This window comes from Pomacea canaliculata, linkage group LG7 (assembly GCF_003073045.1).
Source record: "Pomacea canaliculata isolate SZHN2017 linkage group LG7, ASM307304v1, whole genome shotgun sequence".
Classification (NCBI taxonomy): Eukaryota; Metazoa; Mollusca; class Gastropoda; order Architaenioglossa; family Ampullariidae; genus Pomacea; species Pomacea canaliculata.
Window position 1 is genome coordinate 19,282,503 of NC_037596.1, and position 24,343 is coordinate 19,306,845.

A 24,343-nucleotide genomic window follows, 5' to 3' on the forward strand; every position below is an offset into this window, starting at 1 on the left:
CTCATCCCGGGTACATAACGATCCCCATCTCCGCGGAGGGGAACGAAGATCGCGGGTTTTCGGAGATTGAAGTCGTTCACGGGAGGCGGGTGGTGGGAGGCAGGAGCCAATCGAAGCAAATCAAATTGCGTCAGACGCACCCCCCTCCCTAACTACAACCACCACAACAGTCCTGCCCCTCTCTTTTTCCTTCCTTTCCCTGTAACCTTCTCGCCACGCTCCGAAGCGTTGATAAAAAGATAACGACCCCCGGGGTCTTGGCTCTCAGTGCCAGTGGCGACCCTCAGCCCCCGACGTGAGCCCTAGCACCGGTCCCCTGCCACCGTCTTTATGGGCCTCGTCTCGGGGCCGCACAGCCACCGCAGCTTGCGCCTGTCTTCCTCCGCCGGCGGACTCTTTTTATCTTTGTTTGTCTTAATATGTCTGTCGTTTATTTTTCCGTTTGTTTTGATGCTGCTTGTGAACTGCTTCTACCAAAGTGAATGCTTAGATGGAAATTATGACGTCAGCTCCATTGCCTATGGCAACGGTGGGAAGGGGGCTCATCGAGACCTGGCGGGAGGGGGAGTCAACAGCTAAGACAACATCCCAGCAGCCACCCTGTAAAGAGACGACACGCGCAGAGAAACAACAGCGTGCCCATGACGAGATCCGAACCCAGGACAGCCGATCTTCCCTTTACCGGTGGGGCGGTCTGGTGGCGCAACGGTTAGCGTCTGTCATGGATGCAGGGAGTGTTGGCTATCCTCGGTTCACATCTCGTCTGGGGCACGCTATTCTTTATCTGCAAGTGGCATGTGTTTACAGGGTGGCTGCCTTGCCTCCATATCACCTTAGCTGCTGACTGGGAGTAAAACACTCACCTCCAGGGTACCGGTGACAGGCACTGTCTTGCCATCGCGCCGAACTGCAGGGATCGGGGCGTTACCTCGGGAGTAGGTTTTTCCAGACTTCAGCGTAGAAAGACTTGAAATACTCGCTGTTCACGGTAGGAGCGACTGGCTGCCAACAGACTGTCTGACCGGCTACCTAACTACAGTAGCAAGACTAACCCTCGTTTTAGAGGACTTGATGCTGCATGGGCTTGGCCACACCATAAATATACTTATAAATATAGTTATAGTTATAAATAAAGCTATAAATAGCTCGCTCGTGACGACGGGAGAGGAAGGTGTGCTCACTCAGCCACTCCTCTGACCGAGAACAACATGAAGGAGGAGGTTGGTGCGGCCATCGGGTTATCAACTCTTCATCGCACGATGTTAGGTGCAAGTAGGAAGGTTCCCGGTGATGAGGCATCCACGCCAAATGTCAGGGAGACAGAGACAGTGAGGAAAGTGTGGGTTAGATGACAACACTGACACACTTGCTAATTAGCCATGTCACGTGGGTACAAGCAGACGGTCCAACAACCCCCGCATAACTGGTTTTTGATCGTTTCTCTGCCTCGTCTGATGACTGCTAGTGATTGATATTATGTCTTTTTTCTTTTATTATTATTCATCGCTTCATGTCTAATATGTCTCTTATTAATATTATTTTCCATTGCTTCTTTTTGTCTCGTTGGTAGTGTCTAGAAGTGGCGTCTGTTTGCAGCTATTAAGGTTTGCAAATTGAATTCAGATAAGTTTCAAATTAAAAGTATAAAAGTGTAATGCCACATCAATATCATATTTTATTTTCATTTCCGCTTACACAAGCAAAAAGAACTTTACAAAAATCAAGTCAAAGTCAAGTACAAAGTCGCTTTTTTCACTCATTCATTCATTCACTTAGTCATTCATGCATTTCTCTTGACTTTTTTCTTCTTTCGTGCACCACCCCATGCGCCGTCAGAAGCTAACCGTGTGGGACGATTTTTAAATCTCAGAAACGGTCGAAAGGTACCTTATTACGAGGGCAGGAACGACGGGAAATGTCGTCTGCTTCGCTGCGTCAAATCAATTGTACGAAAGGCCAGGTTGCCACACACCGTGCGAATAATCGCTAAATGAACAGAAATCCATGATGTTGGCTACACGCCGCAATTCCCACCCAAACCCACAGAGAACAGAGAACTTTTGTTTCTCACCAAATCAGCGCCATCCCAGTTTTCAGCCAACACTTTAGACCTCGAAAACGTCGTTGATGCGCGAAGTTTGAGTCAGCAGTGCCGGCTAACATGGAATATCTGTAAAGACAGGTACCCAGACAGGTACCCGGTACCCACCCCACAATCGCCATTTGCCAAACCTTCATCAGGCTTGTCGGCAAGAGTGGTCATGTGACTTTCTGTCTCTGTTGGTGTCCAATAATAATAAATGCAAATTGTGTCAAGCGCATACTCACACTCCTAGTGAGCTTGGCTTTATCGCCTTAAAACGAGAACGAGACATGGACAATAAACGAGGGACAGGAAAACGAACGAATAGCATATGGACTGTGAAAGAATAAACAACAGTACTAATGATGAAGAAAAACACAGAACGTACAAGAGGAACCAAATACCCCGAAATTTGGTGACATATAGCCTGCTTTATTTATTTTTAAAATTTATTTTTCCGGTGGAAATCTGACAACGAGGCTAGATATATAAAGTGATTGTATACTGTATGTTTACATTCACCTGTCACCTCTCTACGTTGACATTCCAACAAGTTTTCACAGAAGAATTAATTTATTTGCCACGTGACACTGTCAAAGATCATGTGATAGTAATGGCTATCTCTTAATTACACTCACTTCTATATTCTCACCTAAACACCGTGTGTACGAGACGGAAGGACTTACAGCGCCACCTGGCGCCTCAACTCGATGATTTATTTGCCAAGTCCCTTAATCGCACCACGTGTTCCTGCGGGTTTTAAGATGGCAGCATGAAGGTCGTCCATAAATACCTCCCTCTTTCTCTCTGTCTGTCGGTCTGTCTCACCAGTGGATGTCGCTGCTGTCGCTGGCTTTTACTCCAGGACTCGCACGGTAAACAATCATTTTCATTTCAAATGAACATCTGGCTTTAAACAAACAATCTGTGCAGCGCCTCCTGCTAATGAAGGTCTTAGAAGTCGTGGTACACAGGCCGCTTGTGATGTTTCTCGCCAACTGTCCACCCTGGTGTAAACCCCGGGTACAGACCCTCCTCTCCCGACTTCTTTGACAACAAAGTTTCCCTCGCCGTCGTCTTGGCAGTTACATCCACTAGCTGCTGCTCCCTGTAAACTGTTTATTGTCAATGACACATATTCTAAGTTATCAGTGACATGTCACTGGCAAGTATTTGTTGACTATTTCTGTTTATTCGTGTAGCTAACCTCGAATAGCCAGCGGGGGTCGGGTATGTGAGGGGCTACCATTGATAAGACTATACACAGACCGTGAGAATGTTTGGGAAAACAGCGAGTGCGGAGTAAGAAAGCTAATATTTGGAGAATCAAAAACAATATTTGCACAATTGAGTAGCTAACATTTGCACAGTTGCAGAGACGATGTTTGCGGTGGTAGTGAAGTAACATTTACAGAACTGCGCAGCTAACACTTACAAACTAAAAACTAACATTCCAAACAAGAAAATTTAACTTTCATCAGAACTGAGCAGCCAATACTTGCAGAACTGGAGAGCTAGCATTCCCAGAATTGAAAAGCTAACATTTATGGAATTGAAGAGCTCCAATTCCAGACTTTGACAGCTAAACTATACAGAGGGGAGCTAACACTTGCAGACGTCTCCACATTCTTGGACAAAGGGCGCTGAGGGTATTACTGACAAGAAACTTTGTCTACAGAAACTTTTGTCTTCACGGGTCATAATGTCCTGCAACCCTACCACTTACTTTTTTTTTAATTTTTGATGTGTAAAAGGAGATGCCAGCGACTACTGCCATTGTGTTCACGTGTGATTTCCAGCCAGCACCAGTTGGTGACGTGTGTTCACACGGCCTTCATGCAGCTGGGCACGCAGTAAACACGCTGCACGTGCGACTCGCGCTCCGCCACACAAAGACGAGAATAAATGCCACGTCTACTTATTTACCTCCCTTTCTAAATAATTACAAGGAGGTTTAATTCTGGCTTTGTGCAGCTTGGGGCTGAGGTCGTATGTGGCATTTGGTTCCTGTCAGAGACTTGCAACTGTCTGGTCATTGAGAGATCGCAAGGACTGTAGTCTTCAAGCCACCAGAGTCGCTTCCCCTTCTTGTAGAACTCAGGGCAGCAACCATGGTCTGGAGCAAACTGCCTTGGAGATAATTGTGATTTCAAACTTTAACAATTGCAACTAGGCATAGACTTATATAGAAATCAGCCATGTTTTAACTTCGGCCTACAGATGGCGCTGTTACCATAGATTGGAGTTATGTTACCCTGGAAGTAAGACGATACCTCCGGTCCATATTAATGGCGCCAGCTTGCAAGGTCAGCGCTCACATTGCACAAAAAGTTAAAAAAATAGAACCTTCAAACTGTGGGGTTTATCTGTGTTTGCTTTATTTTTACTAGTTTAATAACTTTTCCGAGAGAACCAGTTGTTGTTTACTCCATGGCCTTGTATGCGACACGCAGTCGTGTCAGAGACTATATACAGGGTTTGCCCATACCTTGTCCCCACACCAAATGTGTTCTTAATTTGTATCGGCGGCTGACCTTTGACCTGCACAAAGTCTCCAAGCAACTAGCGCTCGCAGGAAATCAGCCGTCGTGAGGCCGGGTAAGCACCGCGTGGGCACCCCCACAAGCCCCACACGGCCCACAGACGTGTCAGATGGGGCCTGTGGCTCTGTGACCCTGTGACCCCGACCTCTACGTGCTGCGTCTGTCAACAGCGAGACCGATCTCCTCTCTCTCTCCCACCAGGTCAGAGGTCACTCTAGTCACGAAGCCTTGACATCTTTTCCCGCTGCCTGGCTGTCCATCTTGGAGTAAACCTGACGCTTTTGTGGAAATCGTTCGCCGACTTTCGGCGAACAACGGGCGGCAAAGTAACCCAGAACTAATCAGTGTCACAAGAAAAATCAACAAAGGTTTCACTGAAAAATAAGCTTAGTGTATTTAAAAAAATGAACCATGGGCAATATGTGCATTGTGTATATATATTCTCTTGGTGAGATGGAAAGGCTGCACTGCTTGTAAATAAGCAAAAGGTGTGTGGCCATGGATGAGTTGCGCTCACCGCGCGGTGTGTGAGTGGATCACTGGGCCTAGCTGCCAGTCCCGTGGGCTGTGATAACAGTTGACGGCAGAGAGGGAGGGTGTGGAGTCTGTCTGCTCTCCAACCACCTTTTTGTGCCCTCCCCTCCCTACCACCCACACCCCCACAGCCCTACCACCCTCTCGCCCCCCTCCCGTGCATTCCGCATGTGTTGTCACCTTGTCGACGTCGGTGCAGCACGTGCCAGCCGTCCTCTCGCGAGATCCCTCGCCTCCACGAGAAAGACATGGCACGCCACGTGACCTACAGCGGAGCGTGAACCCAAACCTTGCTGACCTCTAACCCCACCGCCGCAAATGTCGAAAGAAAAAAAACTTTCCGTTTCCTATAATTACTGCGATTGTATCCATCATCCTTCCACACGCAAGAAGAAGTTCGTATCGACGGCAGCTGCTTGACGATCGTGTTCACCTGTGTGATGGAGTAGACTCAGTAGAGTGAGGACAGCGGTTCAAATACCGAGGAGGCGGAACATAAAATGTCGTGTGTCTCCAGTCAACTGCTAATTCCATGATGGTGTTGCTGTAGGACAAGACTAGGGGCTGTTGCCGCACTTTGCCCCTAACCCGCCAGCAGACCTGAGATCTCGCCAGCGCCCATGACACTCCGAGACCCAGCAACTTCCTCCATCTGGCGGAAGGGGATAAACTTGGGAGGTGAGAGAGCGTGTGGGGGTTAAAGTTGAGGAGGGTTGTGTGTATTAGAGAGAACAGCGGTCAGATGGGTGTCAAGGGAGAGCAGCGGTCAGATGGGTGTCAGGGGAGAGCAGCGGTCAGATGGGTGTCAGGGGAGAGCAGCGGTCTGATTTCTGCGGACCAAGGCGGTTTGGTCACTCGATACTGGAGAGAACAGAAAGGTCATTGGGCGGGGAGTGGGCCACTTCGTCTGCACATGCGCGGAGGAATTTGCAACTGCGAGCAGAAGGATGCCAGAACTTTCGGTGGGCAGGGGGGAGTGGGAGGAAGGAATGTGTATTGGGGGCAAAGGGCGTCTGAGAACTAACAGACAGAATTTGCAGCACGTGTTCTCCTTGTATTGTGTTCATGCAGGTATCAGTGCAGCTGTCGGTAGTTGCTAGTCACGTGTGTGTCACGTGTTATTGTGTGGTGTTGCTGTTATACTTCGGTGAAGCGTTACTTTTTGTGTTTGTTGGACTGTGCTTGTGTGTTTATTCTCAGTCTGTATTTGTATACATGTATTTGAGCAGTTTTTTTTTTGGTCTGGTGTTTCTAAGCGCGCTGCACCTACACGAGTCGGGAATTCACCGTAAAAATCTATTTCATTTAGTTTTACCTTTACCTCGCCCCACGTGTAATACTTACCTATTCTTACCTATCTAATAGGTAAGTACAAATAATTAATTATGCAGTGTTTCCTGAATTCTTTCTCATTAATTAGTTTATCGTGTATGTTCGCCTTCCATTGATTTGCTTATTCATCCACTCTCTTAATTAATCTCTGTCGCTCCTCACACGCACACACAGAAATATATATGCTATATATATGTCTGTAAGAACTTGTACGAGAGATGAAGCAGCATAATAATGAATTGACTTAGAGGATGCTGCTGTATCATGTGATGGTATTTGCACTCAGTTTACACGTGGCACAAGAAATACCAACAGAACCTACTCGCAGGTTCATCCGATGAACAATCATGTCGCCCACACGAGAATAAGAGCAGAGTCCGAGACAGCGCCGGTTCCATTCCCGTGTAACGCAGCATTTCTCCCACTCGACCCGCTGTGGACTGGACACTTCACTGCTGTGAACAGAAAAATACAAGATTGAGCGAGGGGGGAGGGAAAGGGTTTCTCCCTAAGAGTGAGAGCTGTACTGTATATTTAATTTCACTTCGAGTAACGAGAGGATTTTGCCCTTCCAAGAAAGTACACAGCTTTGGGGCAGCGGGTGGGAGGGCTGTCTGAGGAGAACTATTTGTCAACTTGGAAACTTCCAGATTTGTAACTGCTTGACCCTGAACCATGTTGGTGGCGAACTTGATACCAGGAACTGAAGTGACGAAAGCTTCACGCTGGAGGTAGTCGGCGACCCCTGACCCTGCAGACAGAGACGTGACATGTTTACTGCAGACCTGCTGTCACGTGTCAAAATAAACCACAGCGCCAGTCATCCGTCACAACCAGTTACAATATGACAGACACAGGGCAACACAGGACCTCGTCTGTCTACTGATGTCAGACAAGCTGATCATGTGATACTGTAATGTACACAGTAATGTACTGTAATGCGTTCCGTTTTGCCATGTGTACATAGATGTGTGTCCGGTGTGTATGTGTAGTGCCAGTGACGTCATCGTAACGCCATACCATTCAGTCACGTGGTCAACATCGAAACGACTCATCGAGTCAGATAAGATATCTGAGGAAAGACCACACCAGGCCTGAGACACAGAGAAGAAAAAGAGAAGAGGTCACGTGCAAGGGTCATGATGTCAACGATTTGAAAGAAAGCCTTGGGGTCAGAAACATCAACACCACAACACAAGTGCAACCAACATAACCAGGCGAGAAAAGCAGCCAATCAAATCTCGCAAACGATCGATCCAATCAGCGTGTCCCACCTTCACAGCCACGGCCAGATGATTGGCCAAAGAACAGGAGTTTGGGTTTTTAAATAATCGCTGTTATTCCAGATTTTATTCATGGCGAACATAATACGTTGGACGTTTCCAGATGAACAGCACTCAGTGCCCTCGTCAAACAGCGCCACCAACATGACAGAGGGCTGCTGGGCAGGATTTCCGATGAGAGTGGAATCATCTAGAAGATGACAAAATGCGCATCGTAATGGTGGCATTGACTGTGGGCAACAAGTTTCGTGGAATCGCCCCCCACACCCTCAGCAAACGATCAAAGAGGGGATGGACAACCATTCAGTCGGTTTATTTTATTTTTCTTCCTCTCTCTATCTGCCAATGTGTGTGTGAGAGAGAGGGAGAATTCTCACATTCAAATATTTAAATATTTCTGTCGCCTCATTCTTTTTGGAAGCCACCCGGTTGATTTGCAAGGGACCGTTAATATTTTCGTTGTACGCTTATTTACCTTCTACTCTGATTGGCGAGGCCAAGTGGAGGAGCCGAGTAATGACCGCCCAACAGATTTTTTTTTTCAGTTGATATAATTTTTGAATGTGGCGACTTTGTGAGCCATTCCGTGGTGTTGAATTGTGAGGGTGGGTGAACTTAGTGTCCGTGAGCTGCCACCACACTGATTCCTTAGTCTTGTGGAAAACCCGGATGTGCTCATTAACAGCTCGTCGACGATTGAGGTTTGGCGAGCAAATGGATCATGAAAGTCAAACAGAAAAAGCTAAAAGGAAGATCAACAGAGGCACACTGGTATCCATCGAGTTTCACAGTGGTCTGCTCCACAGCTACAAAACCACAAAAACTTCATTTTCTGTTTTTAAACAACGGTCCGCGTGCAAAAATAAGTCGCTGATAAGAATGTATGTTGGCATGTGATGATTGCTGGCATGTGATTATTGTTCATCCGCGTGGTGTAGGTTTTGTTTAATCATTCATACAATTGTGCAGCTCAGTGCTGTTTCTGTTGACTGTTGATGTAAACAACATGTTTATGTATCATCTGTCCAAGTGTCGGTTGTTTGTTGATGAGTCCTCAGAGCATTTCGCTGCTGTCATGGAAGGTCTGTAAGCAAATGTATGATATGTAATATTATTTGCACCGATGCACATTCTCCACCTTTACACGTTTTTCTCGCGTCAGCTATTTCGCTCACTGTACGCCATTTTCCGTGTGCTGGGTTCTGCGCATGCGTGTCGTAGTCACGTGATGTACAGCAGATGACGCCAGCTAGTGCGCCATGTTTTGTCTCGTCACTTGCCTCCCGTTACAGCGCCCTCGTGACTTCTAAACAAGTTATCTCCCCTCAAGTCTGTCACAAGCGCCAAGCAGGCGTGAAGACACAACTGTCCATCAAGTGTCCAGGGAGTCTGCGGCGGTCTCGGTTCGTTATCAAAAGAATTAAAATCGTCGCCTCGGGCGGGCCGAGGGCGCTAACCCTTCACAGCTCGTGCGGCACGCTGCATGTGCGCAGGGAATTGGCGTCGGTTGGTGGAGAGTCTGAAGTATTTTCCACGTGCTACATCCACTCTCTCAAATAGCACCCACGCTTACCACTGCCGGGGTCGTCTGGACACCATGCAATCCGCAGAGAGCATGTCACGCTCCAGCGAGCAGCCAGTCCATGCAGAAACTGTGCAACATATTAGTGTGGCTCGGTCCTCGACTAGTCTGGGTTTTTTTCTGTAGAACCTTTCACCAACTTTGGTGTTTAAACTGCTTTGTCTTTCATCCCCATGAGTTGATGACGTGGCTAGTTTAAGTAAGTGCATGGGCTGACTGCCAAGGTCTTCTGGGTACTCCGGTACTTAAACAGCCAGAGTGGTTTTTGTGGTCGTTGGTCATTTTGAAATGATTGGACTAGCTCTTGCTGCAGAGTGTGTACATTGTGAGTTACTTAACATGTCTAAACGTTGTTGTTTTTTTTTTTTGCACTAAAAACATCGTCAGATTTCTGACAAAACCGTTTCTGGTGTAGTCGGAGGGGCTACCCCACGTCTGTCAAACTGCCATTTGTCAAGAAAGTGCCGGGTCATTACGTGGAGCAGCAGAATACACAATGAGTCGACAAACATTTCCAGACAAAACATTTTTTGCCCATTCCGTGAAGTGCACAGAGCAGGGAGCATCCATTGCACGTCGAGATGGCGAATCATTTGCTAAAACCGAAGACTGACACAAGTCTGGGAACAAGATTTCTGGTGACAGTGTCCCCCCCCCCTCCTCCCGCTTTTCCTCCATCATGGCCGACCTCCAGTCTCCTCGCAGTCTTTGCTGTAGATATGAGAAGGTTTCTAACGGTAATCGTTGTTGATGTGAGCGACAATGATGTGGATGGTCTCCTCCTCTCCCCCTGACCCCACCCTTCACCTCTTGCACCACTTGCCAGCCGTGTACCCTCCTCTCAGTGTCCGTGGACTTGGCGAGGTGGCAGGTTTATGACACGCCGAGTCTGCCATACACCAAGCTGCCGTCAGAGGGCGCGCGGTGGTGAGGCCCTGTCAGGGTTAGACAATGTTTGCAGTGTGTGAGTAAAACTCAAATACAGGTTCGTAACTTGTGGGGGCCCGACAGCAACCTAAGACTTGTTTTTCTCTTCAAAGACAAGGAATATGGGAAAACGTACCTCGAGAAATAAGAACTGGATATTTTATCACCAAAGCCAAGCTGCCATTGTTGAGACAATGTTTTCTCTCTGCCACCTCGTTAAACGCAGTTTTTTTTTATAAGGAAGAGGGTTGAGACTTTTTAATCAACTTTTCTCGCTAGTCGTTTTTCTGGGTCTGAATGTCACACGCAGCTCTCAGACTCACTTGGACTATAACTTCTTATCTGACAGAGCCTTCTGACGAGAGTTTTACAGACAAACTTAATGTTGTGGACTTATTGCGAGGGCCGCGAGTTACATTAACTGTATCTGGCTTTTAATGGCGGCGCGCATCTTCTCACACATGGCATGCGCGCGCACACACACATTCCCTCTCACACACACACGCATGCGCTCACACACGCACATTCCCTCACACACACATATGCACACGCACACACGTGCTCACACACACACTGTGAAGTTTTATGTGCGCATGCGCAGGCTTGATGAACTGGCGTGGTGCAGTTATCTGTCATCACAAACGCTACAACGGCCGCTTGTAGAGCACAAGACGTTGTTGTTGTATCTCCATCACGTCCCACTGCCACAGACCGAAATAGACACAAACCGACATTTTTATTTGCATGCCTGCAGTTTGTTGACGCTGCTGGATTTGTGTTTTCTCAGGGCAAGATGGTTTTCACAGCATCCCGCGACTGACACCATTTCATAAGCAAAAATAAATCCGAAGAGGTTTTACTGTTGATATCATCGTCAATAAAGCACAACAACTTTTGTCAAAAGAATTTTAATACTGAACTCTGTGTCAGACGCCGGAGTTTTGTTTATAATGTTTCCGTTTATGTATACATCTTATGTATGTTTTATTAAAATCTCAAAGCTGAGTGTACTGAAATGTCAGGTCCCTGGGTGCACGCAGCTCTCTCGGGGTCAGGGATACAACATGTCGCCTTGCACAAAGGGTCAAAACTGGAGCACTGCGCATGCGTGGTGAGCAGCAATCACCCGGGAGCCTGATACCCTGTGTTAATTAATTAAGCTTGTCCTTGATTGCATGGGACATTAGAGTTTAGTACACGTGTACCCGTTAGAAAGCACTGTACTTTGTATGTCAGCACAGACACGTGCACCCTAGTTGGCCTTTAACACCGTTGGCTGTCTCCACAGTCACGTGCAGACGTCGTTGTCGCTCACTTGATGTGCTTTCATCTCTGTCCAGCCAGAACTTTCTGGAGGCGATGCCATGGAGACTGAGGTCGTGTGCGGAGTGGAGTCGAGGTCAAGGTCTGCTGCCATGACGCGCAGTCAGGTGGAGGCTGTTGTTGTTGTTGGAGCGACGATGCCACCAACGTCTGTCACAACGGCGGGGCCGGCACCGACGTGGCGGAGGCCGAGGTACTGGTGCGACAGGTGGTGGCTGGCAGTCATGACACTGACACTGCTGTCGTCCACAGGTAGGACATTGTCCACATGTCTGTTGTTCTTCTCTCTACATCTTGTCTGTCTGTCTTTCTTGTCTGTTGCTTGTCGAGAGTTTTATTTGTCCTTCTCTTTTTCTAGTGTCTTTACTCTTGTCTGTCTTCTCATCTACCTGTCTGGTAATTTCCTGTTAATCTTTCTAAGGCTTCCCTGTCTCTGAACCTCTAGGTCTCACATGTTTTGTGCCTCTAGAACTGCCAGGTGTGCCTTTGTCTAAATCTGTCGTTTGTATCTATTGAGAATTGGTTTGTATATATACACGTGTATATATCTTCACCTGTACATGTATTATGCCCATCTTTATCTGTACACATAAACATATAAACATGTCTTTATCTGACAGTGTATACACCTGTCTATACCAGCACAACATGTGATACCTGTGTGTCTACCTGTTTACTTACACCTGTGTAACCTGTCACACCTGTTCATCTCGGCATGTAGAGGACAACAGATGATTACAGACATCGCGCGCCACCACAGACCAGATAATCACACGGCACAAATGTCACCCAACAGACATCCACCCCTAATAACAAATGATTATAGCACATGACACCTGCTTTAATATACTCACCTTGTCGTCTACACCTGCACTTGTACTCCTGTCTGTACACCTTCCGACACTTGTCCATAAGTTGTAACTACACACGATGCTCTGGCTATACAACTACACCTACCTGTTGTACCTCACACCTACTACTCACCTGTCCCACCTGTACACCCACCCACTACAAAGTGTCGTCCATGTCTGAATATTGACTTGGTGGCGACAAATGTGATGTCACATCCCATCCCCTGACTCCACTTGTTCACAAGCATTTGCTTATTGTTCATTCTTTCTCCATGAGTGGTAAACTGATTTACTGATCGCTACTTACCATCTTCGTGTCTTGACTGGTCTAACAGTCGGCATCGGTCACCGCAGACTTGAGTTGCCACAGTTTGTTTGTTTGTTTGCTTTTGTTTGTTTTGTTACCGTTCATACTTACGTTTCCTCTCCCAGCAAGATTTGTACTTACAAGAAAATAGGAGGGCGTGTGTGAGTGATGGCGGTGTACACCGACTGCCATACCCAGGTTGTAGGAATACAGACAGCAGTAGCCGGCAGCTGTAGCAGTGATTGCGATGGTGAGCACGGCGGTGGTTGCAGTAGTCGCTGCTGTAGTTCTCGTCACGATGTTTGGGGTGTGGAGGTGGCGGCTGTAATCTGTGGGTTAGACAGACGACAGATAGAGGAGATGAGCGAGAGCCAGGGGCAAGTGATGCTAAATTCATCCTCTGATGCTGGCAAAGATGTTCCTGCGAGGTGGATGCGAGTTTCAAGGCGGCGGCTGATGAGAGAAACATCTGGAAAAGCTGGACTAACGAGCGATTCATCCGGTAGTAGACATTATGTCCTGAGATAGCACACGATGTGTGGTTGTGTGTTGTGTGTGTGTAGATAGCAGGATGGATGTGTGTTTGTGTGGTTGTGTGTTGGTGTGTGTGTAGATGGCAGGATGGGTGATCATCATCAGTCAGATCGTCACAACTTTCATCGTGTAAACTCGTGCGTGCATTCTGCAGACAACTGACTCCTTGACCCGGCAAAGTGCATTGTCGCTGACTTTACATACAAAATGAAGTGAACATACAGATATGTGTAGTCTTTAAGCTCATTGATTGTGGGGACTGATTGTGTGGAGATTGTATGGAGTGATTGTGTAGAGGGATTGTGTGGGCAAACAGCTGAGCCGCGATTATCTCAAGATGCTGCTGGTCACGCACACTGAGTATTGTCCTCACAGGAAGTGGCAGGTGAGCAGCAAGGACAGTCGCTGGCTTGACCGGCTTACATGGGTGCCAGCATCTTACCTGTCCTTACCTGTCCTTACCTGGCCCCTGACAGCTGTTAGCCGCTCGTCCAGCGATGGGACATTAAATTTTAGTCAAAGCTAGTGGCATCCTCGTCCTCAGCAAACGGCTTTGATGACTGTTTGAAGTATTGGCTATAGGATGTAAATATGGCGACAACAGCTTGTTTGTACATGTTCTTGTTTGTCAAATCTTGTTCAAGTGGACCGCCCTGGATGACATCTGATGAACGGATTCCCCTTTCTGCAATACTCTCTCCTTATTGTGTTACACTGGTTCTCCTGTCTCCTGCATTAATGATTCATTCTCTTCACATTATTTTAATATCCGGGTATGTTGATAACATTGTATCTTGGCTGAGTGGCTTATAGGACTTGTACATAATTCCTCTAAACTTAAAACAATACTAAAGTGATTTTTTTCTTGATGGCCGGCAGAGATTAGCGCCAACATTTATTGTCCCCGGATCTGGACGAATATTATTTTGTTCTCTCAAGACCACAAACATGAGGTTGAGCGTGAATACTTTGGGGTCATCTAGACTACATTCAGGGAAAGGTGAATGTATGCTAATGAGGGTTTCCCTGGACAATCATGACGTCAGAAGTTTGACCTCAATCTGCATATAGCGACGTTTGTAGGTCACGTCCCCTAAACATTTGGCATATACATATACATGTATTGTAGGAAACATTGTAGCGAGTATCCAGTGGAGTGTTGTTGCCTTCCTCGTGTGTGTTCAGGTGGTCAAACAATCCAAAGAGGTCAGAGTTCAGCTCGAGGTCGGGAACTAGCAATGTCAGGTTGTGTTTCCATCCACATTTCTGGCAAGTCTCGGCTCAGGTCAGTTTTCACCTGTGTTTTGTCACGTGCATTCCACTTTCAACTCCTTCGGTCGAGAGAGAGATGTCGGCCACCTGGAAAGGGTCAAAGGTCGCGGTTAACTTTCCCTGGCACCTTCTCCTGTTGCTAGGAGACATTTGTATTTGTCTACTGTTTCAAGTGCACGAGTTTGATAAGAGTGCCAGACCTGGGTGCCAAGTACCCACGAAATTATCGCAGTGTCAGGAGTCGTGAGGAGATGATAACAAAGTGAGCGCGTGTGGACTGACAAGGCGAGGTGCATTGTGGGTTTGTGGCGAGCACGTGCCTTGTTATCGGGTACCTCAAGACCCCTGCTGTGCTCTTTATTTGTTTGTTCAGCTCTCATCTGTTTTTCTGTCTGCTGTATACAACATTCTTGTTTTCTTGTCTTTTATCATCATATTGTAAGAGTTAAATCATCTAAAAGGTCGTTTGTTGACGATTCGTTCAAATTACTGAGTTGGCTTTAATCCAAGGCGAGATTCATTGTGTGGTTTAATGAATGCTCGCCTTCCTGGCAGGAGATTAAAACATTTCATCAACCACACGTGCACAACAGTCTTTGAGCCAGAACAGGTCTGCGCACACGCAGTCTAAGCCAATGAAAGCTGGGAGGAAGCATGTACTAGTGTGACGTCATGGACTGACCTTAGTTCTGTGAAGGCATTCATTGTGAGACATGACATCGCGAGTAGGATGAGTTGACCAGCAGCTTCATCTGACTTTGAACTTTCTTTGAAATTAACTTTTACTGTGTGAATTTAAAACTTAGAACGTGGTTTGATTTTCTTTCAGCCATGTTGTGCACATTAACCTCTGACCTTATTTTGCCGACTAAAAGTGCGGCTGGGTGGCGCAATGGTTACTGCTTGTCTCCACTACAGTGAGTCCTGGGTTCAGATCTCGGTGCGGGTACGCTGTTGTTTCTCTACATGTGTCAGTTGTTTACAAGGCTGGCTGCTGTTCCATGATACGGTCTGAGTTGCTGACTCGGCGTAAAATATAAGTTGCCCCCTTCCCTCGCCTGCTGAAGGTAACTTATCATTTGTGTTCAAACGGGGGGCACTGACAGGCTGTCTTTGGGTTTTGTCGTGAGTATTCGCCTCCCACAGCTGTGTTCAGTGTAAGCATTCAGTTCTCATTACCCAGCACTACGCAGGTCACCTCGTTTATTGACTTGATTGCAGGCCAGAGGTCAGAGGTCACCACGTTTATTGACTTCGGTGCAGAGCACAGGTCACAGGTCACACGGGGCTCTCTCTACCACTTGTATGTGTGTTGCTGGTCAGGATGGATGTAGAATGACAAACGTAGACTTGACGATGGACTAAAGTCACTAAATGAAGATGAACAGAGGCGGAGGGTTCGTGGACGGGAGGGAGGTGCTAATGACAAGATCCACGGAGGCCTTTCTCCATTTTGCCGCCAGTTTGCCGCCACTTTGGCCATCAGCGGAGGGGCGCCCGATTGGCACATTTGCCAGCCTCCCCCTACGGAGGGTTCTCAGACGGAGCGACCGTCCGCTTCACGCATCCAGACGCGATTTTCTTCTCATCTAACACCTTTATGATCCTCATGAGGTCACTTCCGCTCCAGCGCGGGCTGCGCTAACTAACCGCGTTAGTGACGAATGTCGCACGTGCCACCAACGGCGCTGCACTAAGTCGGGTGCTGGACACGAATATGAGCAGTCGAGCGAGATGCTGCTGCTGTCGGCAGGACGTGTCCTGTCTCTTTGTCCTTGTTTACCATCCTGTCGTCGTGTCATCGTCCAACTCCCTCCCCCAGCTGTCTCTTGCTCTGGGTGCGCGGATACATATACACATGTGTATATACATGTTAATGAGTGTCTTTTATGTATCGTGTGAGTGCTGTATGTATGTATCACATGCGCAGACAAGTTTCCTTCCTTCCCTCGACTGTGACATGTGTTGACATGTGAGATCTCAGTCTCGCGGTCAGGCCGCAGACACGCGATATCTGTTTACAGAGGAAATTATCAACTCAATGAATTCATGACACGTGTCATGCTGTTGATTAAGTCTACAGGCCGGAATGTGTGTCAAGGTTAGGTCATCTAATGTACTTACTGTTGCTGTATGTAAACTGTTCACTGTATGTCTGTGTACCTGTGAACACCGCTGTATGTCGCTAACACTCGATGACCTATCGACCTGACCTGTGACCTGTCTTTGTGGACTAGTCAAGTGGAGGTACCTGTCCCTCTACAAACTCTCACAACATTAAGGATGCAATATTTAGCCCTCGAGGATTAAATGAACAACCCTCATCACTTTGACTGAATCACGTGACATAGTAAACCCGTTGCACGTGTCAGAGTTCATTCAGTGATGTTTGCACGCACGTCTTCCACTTCCTGTGGAGAGGTCGTCGTCTGACCATTGGCACTCGTGTGCAGGTCTGATGGTCATCACTGTGATAACAGCTTTCGATAAGGGATGTCAAGGGTTTATGAAGAACAAAGTCTGTTACTAGCGGCTGTTCATTTTCTGGGCTCTCACTATCTCTCTCTCTCGACGGCGTCCGTAGCCAGGGGGCAGATGGCGGTCCTGTCGGAAGCTCGCTGATGGCTCGTGGAGAATTGGCTGGACTGGAGAAGGCGGAACAATCTGAGAGAAAGCAGCGAGTCTGTGGCCGGGGACTGGTTCACTCAGGCCGCACAGACTATGAGCTCGGCGACAGGGACAGAAGCTCCCTTCTTGGTTCGCCTAGCCACTTCCTTTCGGAACAAAATAGTAAAGTCAAGGGTGACCGGTTGTAGGGTGGCGGAAGGCGATGAAGGCGATGACAGCTTTGATCAAGTCGAGTGTCGTGAAAGCAGTGGAGAGCATCAGGACCCTCAAAGGGAAACGAGTTGTCATCTAAATGCTGTACAGTTCTTTTCTATTCATTGGCTAAAACCCAGCACAAGTTCGTGCTTTCGTATTGCGTACCTAACCTGGGTGATAACCCCTTTCCACCCACCCCTCTACTTTCGTTTCAAAAATACGAACACTGAAGCATCCCATTGCACATGAAAAAGTAATACTCGTGACGTCACGCTTGTACCTAGATGTGCCTCACTAACATATTATGGTTTCCCTTGACCCCGAGCTGAGGCTTTCACCATGGAAAACTTTTGGTGTACAACCCTGGCGTCTGTGCTTCTGACCTTGTTATTTTTTATGTCTGCCCGTCTCTCCCATCCGCACAAATCTTAAAACTAAATGTCATCGGTTTCCTTTTTTTCTGATGTTCAGACGGATTTTGCCGACCTCTCGATAGGCTTGTTATCGTTTAAACCCATTCCACAAGTCAGGTTTCTCTCAATCTCCTTGGTCTACCTCCACTAACCTTTGTGTGACACCACGGGTTTATTTAAAGCGAGTTCTGTCACGAATGTTTCGACATTTAAGGCAAAAAGAAATATTGGCTTAACCCTTGATCAGATCTTTCGTCATAGCAGTTTGGAAATGTTCCTTGTATTTTATACTTTTTGCTCTTCTCAGCACTTCTCTTTCTGTATGTGTGTGTGTGTTCTCCTTGCTGTAACCGTGTAGTACAGTCACGTGACCTCACCAAGCACCCTCTGACCCGGTGCTTTGGTAAAATCGATGTCAGTAACGTGGCTGCTACACAAGTCGCACACAAGATGCTAAATTACTTATGGATTTCACCACGAGCTTCAGGAAGGCAGACCCCTCCACCCACGCACTTGCGGCCCCTGAGTGTTTTGTTTTACTCGCAGTCCGAGCACACTCCTGTCGCCGCCAGGGGGGGTTACTTGCCGCAGCACTAAAGGCCACGGTCATCGTCTGAAATACCACAACGACAATCGTTGCCGCAACATTTCGTGGACAACGATAACAAATACGTCAACCGACATTCAGCGACAATGTACAAAAACGCGCTGTGCGAGGGAGATGTAGTTGGAGTGGCTGACAGCAGAACTCTCCTGCCATTGAAAAGCACGGAGGTACCTTCAGGATCGACTACTCGCGAAGTTTATTGCTCTTACCTTCTTGCTGCAGTAGGCGAGTGTAAAACCGTTGAGTGATTTTCTATAGCAACATCTTACGAAAGTATCGTAGAATATTTCTGGCTTTTAAGAAGATTGGCGGAGGACAGTAGCAATATTTGTTGGACAAACTGAAAGGTAAGAAGAGGGAATAAAAGTCGTTCAGGACAAATGAAGATGTTGTTACTATTGCGAAATTTTCTTCACAAGAGGAAGGCCCACCATTTTAGGGGTTGTTTGGTAAGATGTCTGTCATGTCGTTTGCACTAATTAGGGGGCTGTGCGTATATCAGAGGATTTGAAGAAACAACGGACATTCATGGTGACGTATCGTGTGTCTTTGTCTCTGTAACGTTTGTAAGACAACGGATGCTGCACTCCAAGAGTTCACCAGCTGCCTGAGTATCTGACGATGTCACATTAATGAAACGGGTTTCAGAGCATCGTCGTCTTTCTTGAGCTTTTGTGTTTACTTTGTGCTTTGTTACTTTCGCCGCCATGTGCCGTGACGTACCTCACGTGCTGCCATGGGTTTGTGACGTGACGTACGTCACGTGTTGCCATGGCTTCTTTCCTACTCTCCTGTGCCTGCTTCATGACGTACTGTCTACTTTGTTGTTTTGTGTTTTGTTTTCTTGTTTCCAGCTCAGGCTTTCCCATCTAAAAAGCAGTGAATATAATCGAAGAAAATATGAAATGAAGGATGTAGATCAGATATATTACATGGACGACAGGAACGTTTAATGGCAAGAGAAGATTAGCAACAAGTGGTGTTGTCTGGAAAGAGAAAAAAATGCGAAGATGTTAAAGTTTCCAGATTTTTACATTTTTTCAAGTGTCCTCGTGAAATACAACGCAGAGCAAAGCGAGTTGTCTGTCCATGGGGTCAACGCCGCTTTGTGGGCGACTTTACTTTTTATGGCGCCATCTACATTTTGTGTTGGACAACATGGGGAGAGCACCCGCATGGCTGGCAAACGAGCGGCGAGAGTGATCCCTGAGTGAAACGTTTGACAACAACTCTGGTTAGCTGCCTCGTGTGTAGTTGTCTCCCCTCCCTGCCGCCATTCACGTCCTCAAAGACTTTGAATGATGGGCTGCAAGGCTCGCCAAGAGCAGATAACACCGAGCAAAGGCAGCTGCATTACAGTGAGGCTGCGACTGTCATTACTACTGACATTTTGTCCACAGCCAAACAAACGAAGTGGAACAGCAATAAGATCCGCTGGCTGCTTTCTTTGAGAAAGGACGAGAGTGCTTTGTGAGAGTTCTACAAGTTTGCAAGTCCTGCTTGCGGGAAACCTGGCTACACCAACACAAACCCACTTACAGTTGCTATAGCCTACAGGTCAAGTCGAGCGACCACGACTGCCACAAATAAAAAAGAACCTGTAATCGCACTTGAAATAGTTGTTTGCTCACATCAACAGTTCCTTGGGGTCCTGTGCACATCCAGTCAGAGAACCTCGCATTTCGCAACCTTCTGGTGAAAGAAAATGTTTTATATAAACGATTGAAGAAATGAAACAGCAGCAAGTGTTCTCTAAATAGTGATGTCCTCACACCTGTGTTGCACTCATTCAGTCAGCATCGGCATCGAGAGCTGATGTCGCAACATCCTTGTAGTCAACACGAGACTTCGGGTGGCGATGACTATTTCGGGTAGAACACCGCAGTTCCGCATACGTTGGGGGAGAAGATCGATGCCTGTCTCAGACAAGAATAGAATTAATTTTTGAAAAAAAGTTCTTCAAGCAAGAACAAGAACGGCCTAATCGAAAGACGAATAGAAAGAATCGAGGAGTGTCGCAGGATGAACGCGAAGACTTAATGAATTGAGAATGGACTTGATGCTGTCGTCTGCTCAGACACGAACACAAACAAAATCAGTCGCGGCATGCTGGTGCTCCAATATCGATGTTGAAAGGTGTGAAGAGCAGACGACAAAGACACAGGTTAGAAGATAGACAACACCCGAGTCTTCAATAAAGCGAATACCTACTGTATTTCAGGATGTATATGTCTACTTTAGTACAGATATTATATTTCATGATATTGTCCACTAAATCACTTTCTCGGCAGTTCCTACTGCTTTACTCCTCCTGTAAACGGCGAAAGCTGAAAACCCCACAGAAGATTTTATCTTTATTCCCATTTGTCTCACTATGACAGTGTCCTTGAACGTGACCCCCGTCTTGACCTGGGTTACCAAGCTTCTCAAGTGTTACAAATATTTGGGAAGAAAGATTACTTTTGTTGCCTCGCTTGACACTGAAGTTAATCCAGTTAACGAACCAATTCCTCATACTCACCCTGAAGAAGAAGGAACAGAGCAAATGCAAGTGGGAATGAATATTGGTGAAGAAAAGTTGCAGATGACTGCGGAAACAAAAGCAAGCAGCTTTACCGATGTTGGTGATGACGGTTGTAGCCAGGACGAGGAGAAGAGGTTTGAGGACGACGATGCAGACTGACTATCGTCTCACCTGGTGGCCATGCCACACCTTCTACACTGTCTGGCACTTTTTGCCACAACTTTCTTGTGTCTCGCTCTTATCCCACCCGTTAAATGACATTTCTTTCGTTTTTGATGTTTTCTTAAGTCTTGGTCTTTGTGTATTGTGACAATGTACCCGAGGTTACCCGTGTTTGTTTTTACCGTTTTTACTTCGGACGTAAAGACAGAGAGAAGGAGGTCGCATCCTGCAGACAGACGGGTGCACCGAGTTTAATTCACTTGTAGTCTGGCCGTGGAATACATAAAACAACATCTTTACCACATTGCCGCATGCATGTGCTCCCCGGGAGTGTCTGAGGAGGAGTTATCCAGGAGTCAGACGAGGGACGTGGCGCCCTCCATTGACATCACAAGTCGCCACTTGGGTCAGGTCGATGCTGTCGATTGCAAGAACAGTTTTTTTTTCTTCCCTGAAGTCGAGGCTTCGATCTGCGGGGTGAAGAGCCGGCGTCTGTGCTCACGAGCGAAGAGTCATCACGGGTAGCTAACGGCTGTGACCTTTCGGTGACCTGTGGGTGACAGGAGGAACTGGGATGGTCTGTGCACGGCGAACGTTTGTGTCTAGAGGTGTTCGATGCTCGTGTAGGTTAGTGGTTATTAGCGTGCGTAGGTGTGGGTGTGAGTGTGTGGATGTTGGTGAGTGGGTGTCACAGGTGTGTGTTGGGCACGTGACTGTAGGTGCGTGCGCCTGTGTGTGACGGAGGCTGCGTTACGGAAGTGGTGGATGTAGTAGCCGCGTGGCATCAGAGCTGGTGGCGAGCGGGGGAGTAGTGATGCTGGAGAACTAGAAGGAAGCAGAACAATTGGAGGATGGAAATAATGGAGAGACGAAGAGACGGAAGATTATGTTTGTCGAGGTTTTCGGTCACAAACGACGACACACGAAGGAAACGAATATCACCTGACTATCAATAGTCTCATCTTGTTATTGCTGCTGTTATCGCGCTTTCTCGGTGGCTGCTAAAGATGTGAAGACAACATGAAGACCTGTAGGTGACCTGGGGTCATTCCTGTTTTTACCGAATACAGTCTGTCATCACCTCCCTCACTTGACGAGTGCCCCTAGGGTCCACTGCTCACGCGCAGCAACCATTGCCCAGAAGTCCTGTTACAGGTGTGTTCTTACTGACGACCATCGATTCACTGATGGATAGCTTGCACAACCACACGCATCAACCACCCGACGCGCTGGCTGACACCTGGCAGCACCTGGGTGACGTCATGGTGAGGACAAGGATCGTGCAGGTGGCGCCACACATCTTGAGTTTCAGCGGCTGGCTGCAGCCTCTATTGCGATATCAGCATCTGTGACAAATAGTTACACTCCCTCATCACGAATCTGATATTCAAAGGTGTTATTTTTTACCTGCTCCGGAGTATTTTGTTTGTCAAAAGCCAGTCGTCCAGGTGACTGAAAATCGTTAAGCTTCCAATAAGGCGACGTGTCATTTCTTTTTCTTCTTTTCATTTTCTGGCTTTTTATTGACCTTACGAATTAAGTCGAAGTAGGAAGTCCCTGTACGGAAGGGCGTGGCGGTCTCATCCACTGTAACTATGAACTCGACGATTGACGTGCGAGTCGAGGGGTGCACCGATACAGTCCTCATAACCGATCTGTCGATACGGGGGTCTTATAAAATCTTAGAGATGGGTTTCAGAGCCCTGCAACCAGATGCCACTTGTTGTTAAATAACAGTGTGTCCGAGATGAGATCTGAACCCAAGACAGCCAGTTCCCATTGTATCGGTGACAGGCGCCAACCCTTGCGCTACTGGACCGCCCTTGCAGCAGCGGCAGCAGCAGCAGCAACTAGAGAATGTGTTCGGTAAAAAAGCAGAAAGAGACACAAAGTCTGCTGGTCTCCGCGCGATGTTTCACTTCCATATCGCCCTCGTCACAGATGCTCGACTCAAGAATGTTAAAACAACACCCGACTGATCGTATCGATGCACCCTGTCAGCGACTGTACGTGTGCTGTACGCACTCGGGTGGAACAGTTCAGGCGCTGGCTTGGAATATAATGAAGGTCGTCTCGGCGATCAATCTATAATGGATCGGTGAACCCACCCCGAAGATGAGCGTGTCCTGGGAGCTTCCGAGAGCCAGGAACTGGGGATGGGGAGGGGTGGGGCAGAGTGAAGGAGTACAAAACGAGGTTAAACACGTGCCGCAAGTAGGAGTCACTCCTGGACGGTCCTCCCTGTCACAGCGGGTGTCTCGTCAGGACACACACACTTACACAGTGCTTGTGCAGATGACTGGCTGGGTATCTACCCGGGTGAGACTCCACAGCCGTGCGTACGACCTCCACCTCCTCATTTGGTGAAAGAAGTGAAAGCAGAAACACTTTGTCAGACTACAGAGAACATGGAGGAGAGGGGGAGCTGTCATCCGTCTTGAGCTCAGAGTTGTTTCCAGGACGTGGAGTAGTAGATTATCGTGGATGAGGCCGCCAGAGGTCGCTCCAGTGGCGCTGAGACGAGCTGTGAGGACTTGGCTGCCGTGAATCACAGACAACACTGTAGAGAAACACTTCTACAGCGACAGTTTCTGTAGAAAACTTGCGAACAAAGGTAGTGGGCAGATAAGTGTTGTAGAGGACGGGACCTGTGGGCCTTGCTGTCCTACCCGTACCCGCCATGAAGTGGTCCACACAGCCGCAAGAGGGCTTCCTGAGGGGAGGCTACCTGTACCGACTGGTTCAGCAAGGTAACCTGTGTGTGTGTGTGTGAGTGTTTATGTGTGAGTGTGTGAGTGTGTGTGTGAGTGCGTGTGAGTGCGTGTGTGCGTGCTTCTTACATGGAAAGAAACAATTTAAAATATTTAATCTTTTTTTTTATTAGAATCTCCATTTATTAATTTAAAGCTTTGCCTGGAATACAAATGAAAAGTTTTTTTCTCACACATACAGCACACACACGCACACACACACACATTTTCTGACCCCTGTGAGAAAGAGAGGGCAGCCTCCACCTCATCAAACTTACAGTAACATGGCATATAATATATATATATATTTAACAATTGTAAATACTTTACTATCTGAGTTATAAGAATTTCATATTAACTATTTAAGGTTTTGTCAAGAAGAAAAAATGAGTTTCCTTTTTTTCCTCTCTCTCTCTTTGTTTCGTGGCCGATGGCTCGTATGGAGGCGGGTAGGCTGTTAGCCACCCGACAGTTACATGGAATGTAACGAACC

At 47.3% G+C, this 24,343-nt stretch overlaps 1 protein-coding gene across 1 annotated transcript in view; it reads left to right on the plus strand.

Moving 5' to 3' along the window:
- The first annotated feature begins 5,504 nt into the window (after positions 1-5,504).
- LOC112567503 (kin of IRRE-like protein 1) overlaps positions 5,505-24,343 on the plus strand; it is a 57,122-nt gene continuing 38,283 nt past the window's right edge. Inside the window, exons 1-2 of the mRNA XM_025244196.1 lie at positions 5,505-5,838; positions 11,629-11,859. Coding sequence (XP_025099981.1) covers positions 5,781-5,838; positions 11,629-11,859 — 289 coding nt within the window. The 5' untranslated portion in view covers positions 5,505-5,780. The remainder of the gene's footprint in view (positions 5,839-11,628; positions 11,860-24,343) is intronic.